At 34.8% G+C, this 8,494-nt stretch overlaps 1 protein-coding gene and 1 non-coding gene across 4 annotated transcripts; both read left to right on the top strand.

The window, feature by feature from the left end:
* Positions 1 to 235: 235 nt before the first annotated feature.
* TRNAS-GCU lies at positions 236 to 317 on the top strand. The gene has a single exon. It is a non-coding gene; the product is annotated as a tRNA-Ser (tRNA).
* A 3,132-nt stretch (positions 318 to 3,449) lies between these two features.
* On the top strand, positions 3,450 to 6,627 carry LOC113346125 (RNA polymerase II C-terminal domain phosphatase-like 4). 3 transcript variants are annotated; one of them, XM_026589718.1, is made up of 6 exons: positions 3,450 to 3,903; positions 4,141 to 4,686; positions 4,798 to 4,881; positions 5,074 to 5,236; positions 5,342 to 5,418; positions 6,037 to 6,627. In XM_026589718.1, the coding sequence occupies exons 1-3, from the start codon at positions 3,673 to 3,675 to the stop codon at positions 4,846 to 4,848; spliced, it is 828 nt and encodes a 275-aa protein (XP_026445503.1). In that variant the 5' UTR covers positions 3,450 to 3,672; the 3' UTR covers positions 4,849 to 4,881; positions 5,074 to 5,236; positions 5,342 to 5,418; positions 6,037 to 6,627. The 3 variants fall into 3 exon arrangements, with proteins under 3 accessions (XP_026445503.1, XP_026445502.1, XP_026445504.1); XM_026589717.1 differs by having other exon boundaries at positions 5,074 to 5,245; XM_026589719.1 differs by having other exon boundaries at positions 4,041 to 4,686; positions 5,074 to 5,245.
* Positions 6,628 to 8,494: the final 1,867 nt, after the last annotated feature.

The following is an 8,494-nucleotide window of genomic DNA, read 5'->3' as shown; positions in this document are numbered from 1 at the left end:
AAGTTTGTTTTAGATTTTAATTATGATAAATGTTGTAACTGTTGTGGAGGCTTATGGTTATTTCAAACAAAAAATATATAACATTTTTTTTTATTTGTACAAATTTATGGGGTCGAGGACCCACAGACACCCCTGTGGATTTGCCCCTGGTACCACATTGATGCATGAAGCACCAATACAATCATGTGTCTCATAAATAAAAAGACTGTTGTCGTCTGATATGTTTCCAGCAACTGACACTTTGGCCGAGTGGCTAAGGCGTGTACCTGCTAAGTACACGGGGTTTCCCCGCGAGAGTTTAAATCTCTCAGGTGTCGTTTTTTTGTTTTTTGTTTTTATTATAATATTTGAATCCTGTTTTGAGAAACACCTAATGGTGCCAAAATAGGGTCACTAGTAAAAAACCTCATCATCTCTTATGTACCCTTTTTTATAATGGCATAACTACCCTAGATAATTAATGTTAATGACTATGATTAGATTTACAGTAAAAACTTCATTAAATAATACCCGGTTTTTAAATAATACTCGGTTTTTGAATAAACTCTCTTAAATAATATATTTATTCGATCCCGAGTCGGGGACAATGTGCCAAATTAATGAATCGCTAAAATTATAGACTAATACATTTTTGACAACCTATGTAGAGCCCATATGAAATATAAATTAATAATTCACTATGTATATGCTTAATTCACTGATTATCTATGAAGATTTCTTGAAAAATGAATCAGTTGTCATATGTTTCTAATAAAGATCAACATCACATTGAATTTCATCTTTAATTTTTCCTATCATCGTAAAAATTTCTAGTGTTGTTTCTCATAGCTCAATGAGAAATTATCTAATTTGATTGTCGCTTTAACAACCTTGTTTCGTGAAGGGGGGTATATTGTACAAATTTCATCATCTTCTTTCCCATGTTTATCAGTTCCCATAACATTCTCAATTATTTCTTCGTCAATCAATAATTGTGTAACTTCATTTTCTTCCAGATATTTAGGACATCTTGACATTGTGATAACCTAACTTTTCGATCAAATTTTGCAAGTCTTGAGTGATATATGTTTATGGAAGTTAAATATATCTATAAGTTAATAAGATATTAATTAATTAATATATAAATTAATGTATCAGTTAATTAATATCTCGCTTAATTAATAAATTCTGGTGGTCCTAACAACATTAATTTTTATAGAGTTTCTACTGTAATGTTAATGATTAATTAATAATGTTAATGATTGATTAAATTAAGTTGTTAGTGTTATATTAGTTGAAAACTCAGATTTCTGTGAAAGAGTTGGGGTTTTTGAGAGGAAGAAGAAGTGAAAAAAAAGCCTAGATTTTTTAGATTATTGTATCTCCAGATGGGTGATTCAAATGACGAAGGAAAATCTTCATCTCGTAAATATAATATAATGCATAAGTGTACTTCTAGATTATGTTTAATGGCCTTTTTATAAGTTGAATTCCTCAAAAAATTGTTTTTTCGCATGCAAGTTCGACTAACCAGAGAGAGGTTCGACTTATAATTATCAGTCGAACCTACTTGTGATGAACATTTTGGCTATTAGTTACTAGCTGAATCTAAGTGGTATAATACATAGATGAACAGTTTGGCTCATTTGAAACATAATACTTGTCGGTCGAGCTTCTATTTTGAGAAAAAACTCAAGTTAAAGGTTCGACATATACAATAAATAACGAATCAGGCGAACCATTTTAAATAAAAAGTTCGCCTTACAAACTAAGTATATAAACAGATGATACTGACATACATAGATATCCTTGAAAATTAGTCATAAGGTTCGGCTAATAAATTAATTTTTCGAATCAGCCGAACCTGAAAAAGAATACAACTTTTTGGTTTGGATGATTCTAAAATTTGTGTTATTACCCGTACCGGAATCTAATTCGCTTTCTTTCTCTCTCTCCTTCTCCTCTTCTCTGCTGTTGCCGTTTATGAATGTTAGACCTAGGGTTTCCGAAGATGTTTCGTGGTTTACAGGTATGTTATGTAATATTCTCTCCAGTTCTTCTTTATTTTTGTTTTGTTTCTCAACTGGATCATGAAGATTTGATTGATTTCATGATGTTTTCACTTTCTTTTTCCGGTTTTGGTAGTTCGATTTCATGATGTTCTCTTGTTTTTCACGTGTTGCTGATTTTTAGACTATGAATCAATAGTACATATTTGGTATACTGAAATATACTGCTCTAATTTTGTTGTTTTTTATAGTTTTGGAGATTTTTCTTGTTTGATCCAGAAGTACATATATGGAATGCTCAAATAAAAGTGTTTCGATTTTATTTTTCATAGATTCGTTACTTGTTTTTCACATGTAGCTGAATTTTAGATTATGAATCAAAAGTACATATATGGTATACTGAAAAATTATGCTTTAATTTTGTTATTTTTGTAGTTTTGGATATTTTTCTTCTTCGATCTAGAAGTATATATATGGAATACTGAAAAAAAATGTTTCGATTCTGTTTGTTATAGATTCATTACTTGGTTTTCACATGCAGCTGATTTTAGTTTCATTTTGGTTGTTTTTGATATGCTTTTGAGTTGCTTTTCTATATTAATCATCGGTACGTATATGATATACTGGTGGATTTTGATGAAACAAGTTCAGATCTAAATAAAAAATCATGTTTTATGTTTATTTCATTAGTAGATCTGATATTTTTATGGTTTTTGGTTCGTTTTTCAATTTTCTTTTGTGTATTAACCATCTATACATATATGACGTATTGTTTTCATTTTGTGTTTACTATAAATCTATAGGTTTTCTCTTATTTTTTTCGGTTTGATACAGGAGTACATATATGGAATACTGAAGTATGTGCTTTGATTCGGTTATATTCATGGCTTCATCACTTCTTGACATGCAATATGAATCCGCAGTACGTATATGTCGTACTGATAAAAACTTTTTTTGATTCTGTTTTATTCATAGTTTTGCGGCAAATATATACTCAGATTTGTAAGCACTGTAGCAGATATGTACTCAGATTTGTAAGCAGTGTAGCAGATATGTACTCAAATTTGTAAGCAGTGTGGCAGATATGTACTCAAATTTGTAAACAGTATAGCATATATGTACTCAAATTTGTGGTCCTTTATATGTTTTAATTAAATTTGGACCTCCAGATAAAATAAAATTCCGGTTTGGTAGAAGTATGTTATTTCACACGTATTTAAACAGTAGGGTATATTAGTCATTTCCATGTTTTCAAAGAACTTTGGACCCTAGGATAAGGGTAAAATCCGGTTGGACCCTACTATAAATAACCTTATGGGCTTATTTTCCATTTCCCAGAGCCCAGTTAGAAGGAAAAAAAAGCCCAATACGTACTTTTGTATAGAAGCCCATCCGGATCATCAACCCAAGGAGGAACCTTGGCTCTCAATATCAGTACCAAAAAAAGGAAACTAGCTCAATATCAATACCTCCTAATTCGACTAGAACTCCAGTTTCTAAATGTTGTATAAATTTAGGTCTAAGGTATGATGTGCTTATAGTCATTATCACAGAAAAATTCTTAAAATCTTAGCAAAAGGTGTGGAGAGGTGAGGTTAAGAGCAGAAAAAAGTTCCAGAGAGTTGAAGAAAAGAAGACGATACGCATAGAAAAAATTAAAGAAAACAAATTTTGAGGATCAATTATGGCTCCAATCAAGTTGGTGATTAAGTTGAATGGTCGACCAATTTGTAAGCGAAAATTAGAGATTGAAGATCATAATGGGCTACAAGAGGAGAAATCATCTAAAAAGGTACGTCTTCTTGATTCTGGAAACAAGGTTTATGTGATTAAGATGAATGGTCGGCCAATTTGTAAGCGAAAATTAGAGATTGAAGATCGTAATGGGATACAAGAAGAGAAATCACCGAAAAAGGTACGTCTTCTTAATTCTGAAAACAATGTTGATGATTTGCTGTTAGGGTTGAAAAAGAATAGGAAGAGAGATTTATATAACCAAAAAGAGAATTATCGATTACTGTTACGTAATAAACTGTGTGGAATAATGTTCAGGAGAAGTTTGTTGCGTCGGGAAAAACTTTGTTTAGTTCTTGATTTAGATCATACATTACTTCACTCGGTTAAGATTTCGGATGTGTCGTTGGATGAACAGGACTATCTCAATAGTAAATCAGGGTTAATTACATGCATGAAGACTGTTGGGAGACATAGCTTATACAACCACAACGGAAGGTATACAAGGTTAAGGCCTTATGTGCGAGATTTTCTTGAACAAGTATGCCAGAAATTCGAGCTTTACGTTTATACCAAGGGAGAACGGTGGTACGCTAAAGAGGTGGTTAGATTGATTGATCCTAAAAGTGTTTATTTTAAGAACAAAGTGATTTCGAAAGATGATTCTACTGTCAGAAATCGAAAAAATCTAGACGTGGTTTTGGGAGCAAATGCAACTAACACGGTAATTATGGACGATACGGAGTCAGTCTGGAAAGAGCACAAAGATAACATAATTCGCATCAACAAATTTAATTATTTTTCATCAAGAAACGGCGGTGGACATCGGTTAAACATGGATAATGATGAGTTGGATGAAGACGACGGTGCCCTCAAAAGAATCTTAGAAGTTCTGCAGCGTGTTCATGATAAGTTCTTTGAAGAGTTCCCAGCCAAGAATGATGTTAGACCAGTGTTGAAAGCGGTGCTTAAAGAAGTTTCTGCAAATGGATTAATTTCAGTAATTTAGTTGATGTTAAATAATTTTGTAATGTAGTTTCAGTGATTTGGGCTTTCTCTTTTTTAATTTGTGCAGGATATTATCATATGGACTTCTTTGCTTCTGGGTTCTGGGGAGCTGCTATAATAGGCTTAATCCAAGGAATGCAGTATTGTTATGGTTTGTCTGCAACATCTCTCCTTATTGCAGCAACCCAACTTGTTTCCATGTCCCTTTTTTCATTCATTTGGGTTAAGCAGAAGTTCACTCTTTTCTGCATGAAAGCTCTTCTAATACTCATAATGGGTTCTATACTTCTCAGATCTTAGTGCTTGATTTCTTTCATAACAATTTCTACATCTGCATCTGCAGTTTTAGGATTCATTCTTTTGAGGACCCAAGTTGCTTAAGCCAAGGACAATCAAGCAATGACTTATCCTGTACTGTTGCAGCTTCAGTTTGTCTGGCCTTCCATGCTACAGTGATTTGCACAATTGATGTTTTATAAACAAGGATTTCTTTGTGAGAAAACGAGGTTATGAATGTTCGTTTCTCTCCCGAATTAGCTAGTTTTCTGTCAGTGTTGGTTATATAATGCATTAGTTAGTTGGCTACTTGATCTGTTCTGATTAATTTGCAGGCAACACACGCAGAAGCAAGTTAGTATGTATTGGAGCAAAAACATATTACTTGGTGTTGGTTTCAAATGGTGGACCTGTAAGTACTTGTTTACAAAGCAACTTTAATGTTTATCACAATTCTGGAATTTATACAAATTTTGAACTTCGAAATAAAATGCACTTCTTCCATTTTGGGTTTAGTGCTGCAGCTTCTTTTGAGAAACCTGCACCACCAGGCTAGAATGAGATACTCCTTTCTTTATTATATATTCCTGGTAATCTTGTCTTCTGCTTAATATATCGGCTTTCAGTTATCAAAAAAAAAAAAAAAAAATCCTGGTAATTTTTTCCAATGCATGGGTTTCCGGCATTGAAAAAACTAAGAAGGAAACACTGTCCCACGCCCCGTCTGATTTGGATCAGTTACCGTTCTTTGTTGACAGCTTGAGTAACCCCTGTCTAAGATTTTATGTTTCAGTGTGCATCTTCATATATTGATCTGTTACAGCAGTAAATATCATTTTCAAGTCTCAAATAACTTCAGTTGTCTTAGAATGCAATCTTATAATCTCAGAAAAATCCAAACTTTGTAAGAACCAGTTTGATCATATACATGACTAACAGATGAGATCAGATTCAGCAGATTCCATTGTATCCTGTTAATTAGTACGAAAATATTAAGATGGATACTAATCCTCATATGAATATTTTCCAGAATTGGGGAGTAGCATCCAAGTGCTGGTTCTAGTTCTCAGTCTAATTTTCTATCATCATGACATTGGAGAGAGAAGACATACTTGGTAATTTAATGCTAGCTACAACATTGAAATTGGAGGGAGAAATTATCCGCGAGTATGACAAGCAAAGGTGCACTTCTACACATTTATGGCGCGATGGCCGTCTTACATGTTTAGGGTGCCCTAGGCGGACTAGTTTTGTGGCTTTTTATGAGTTACCAAATCTGGAGAGAGCTAGATATTCAGATTACAAGAAATTGGTATATCTAAAGTGATAATTTGGATTATGTTATACGGCCAAATGGGGAAGATTCTTTTTTAGCACTTTTTGGTTAAGTTTTGGGTTCGAAACTTGTAATTTAGTTTAGCATAAATCTTCCCTCCCCCCACTTTAATGACAGTAGATGAAAACGGATACCTCCGATTTGTTGAATTTTTATTTCATTATTAAACGTTAGATGAGATGACTTTAAAAGTTAGCCATCAGATCTAGACGGGAAATTTTCGTGTGAACTATTCACATGGACCACTGAATTATCGTAATATAAACGCTATAATTCTATTCTTCTGATGAGATCATATAAAATCCTTATTTTTCTTTAATCTTTAATATTACAAGAATGATACCGCCCCCAAGGACGTGCTTTGCACGTGCACTTAACTTGTTATCGGTAATGAGTTATTTCAAAAAATTTAAAACTCAGTGACAGCTATAGCTGTTATGAAATATTTGGTAACAAACTGTAACACAATTGTCTGTAATTTAACACAGAGACAAAGGGCTGATCTTTGAATAGGAAAAAGAATGGATCTGCAGGGTCCCAAATGTATTGGCATATTCGAAAAAAACCTAAACCTTGTTCTTTGGAGGATCTATCTCGTGTCTGGTATTGCATGGTTCCACTCTGCAAGAACTCCGAATCAACATTTATAAATGTCACCGATTGACCATAATAATAGAAATAAATAAAATAAAAGGGCCCACAATAATTTGGAGTCCTAGGCAGCTGCCTATTCTGCCTTGTCCTTAAGATGATCCTTTATGGTGCCTTCAATTTTTCCTATAGGTTTCAATGATGTAACTACATAGTGTTTATGATGTTTGTGGGTTAACTTAAATGAAGGTTCGGCATGTATACCGGATCAGTATTATGATATATTCAGTTTTCCTCTGCTTATAGTCCTATATGATGTTAAATTTCCAGCCATTTATAGATACCTGAAAAATATCAAAAGAAGATGTCAGCATAGGTACCAGCGGCATGATTATGAAGAGCACTAACAGCCAGCGACAACTTAAAGATTGACGCCTCCAAGGAGAAAACTCACCAGAAGAAGCCGGAAGGACTTCCCCTTATCCAAAACAAGAGTAATATAATGTATCCCTTTTGGGATACACGTGTGTTGATGGTGATTTTCAGTTCATGGCTAAATCGTGAAACCCTGTATTTAAGGCGTTGTCATCCTGCAAAGGAACAAAAGCCATTTGAAAGTAATGAGTGCATAAACCTCTTCGCTCACAGATGTATTGAACTATTCAATATATTTGTATATATATATATATATATATATATATAATTCACTTAGAATGGTGCATACAACAACAATCCCACTTATAATTCACCACTCTCTAATAAAGAGATTTCCGTGTCAACGCGCTTTTAATTAAAAGTTAGCACGATCGACGCGCTTAAATTCCTTAAGGAAAACCTAGACTGTCCATGTCAGTCTTAAAAAGCAATCACGGCCGCACGAATTGGCTAGTCGATTCAACAAGCTTAGCCTCTTTCCAGCGGAATTAGGAAATCTCCATGATGTCCACCGGTGGGCCCACTAACACCCCAGCCAATCGGAATCCCTTTAGTTTACACACAACACCCCTAATCTCTATCTAGAACCAGGGTGATTGCGTTGTTGAAGGGGGAGCTCAAGCGAGCTAAGACCGACCATAATGGTCTCAGATTCATCACATCCGCCTAACTTAGCTAGCCTAGTTGGATGGTCAAGATCTTCCTTCGAATGATCAAAGAGGTGCTGACGCGTTCACCGGGACCCAACTCCATCCCTGGTCGATCGACTTGCCCACAGCAAGCCAGGAATGCATCAAATTGTTTGCTCAAACTTGGGTGAACGCGCTGTTTCGGGAACCCTAAGTTGCGCTGTGGCGTGCTTCTGTCGCAAATTGATCATGTCCGTCCATGTTCGCCAGCAAAATTGAATGACTTAGATCTAATTTTAGGCGTACCAATAGATGTCATCATGCTCACCAGCAGCTCGCCTTTGCATCTGACCAATCGGCCTGCTCAAACCAACGTCCAGTGCCTTGAATTGATTAGCCTAAATAGGGTTAGCCACACCCTAAATTGAATCAACGACAGTACACAACTGCCGCAAATCATCTCGTCCATCCAACTTCGTTAGCCTAGTCGTATGGTC

The sequence above is a fragment of the Papaver somniferum genome, unplaced genomic scaffold, assembly GCF_003573695.1.
Source record: "Papaver somniferum cultivar HN1 unplaced genomic scaffold, ASM357369v1 unplaced-scaffold_93, whole genome shotgun sequence".
Lineage (NCBI taxonomy): Eukaryota > Viridiplantae > Streptophyta > Magnoliopsida > Ranunculales > Papaveraceae > Papaver > Papaver somniferum.
Note: the sequence above shows the minus strand (reverse complement) of the source record. Positions and strands in the feature narration are given on the sequence as shown.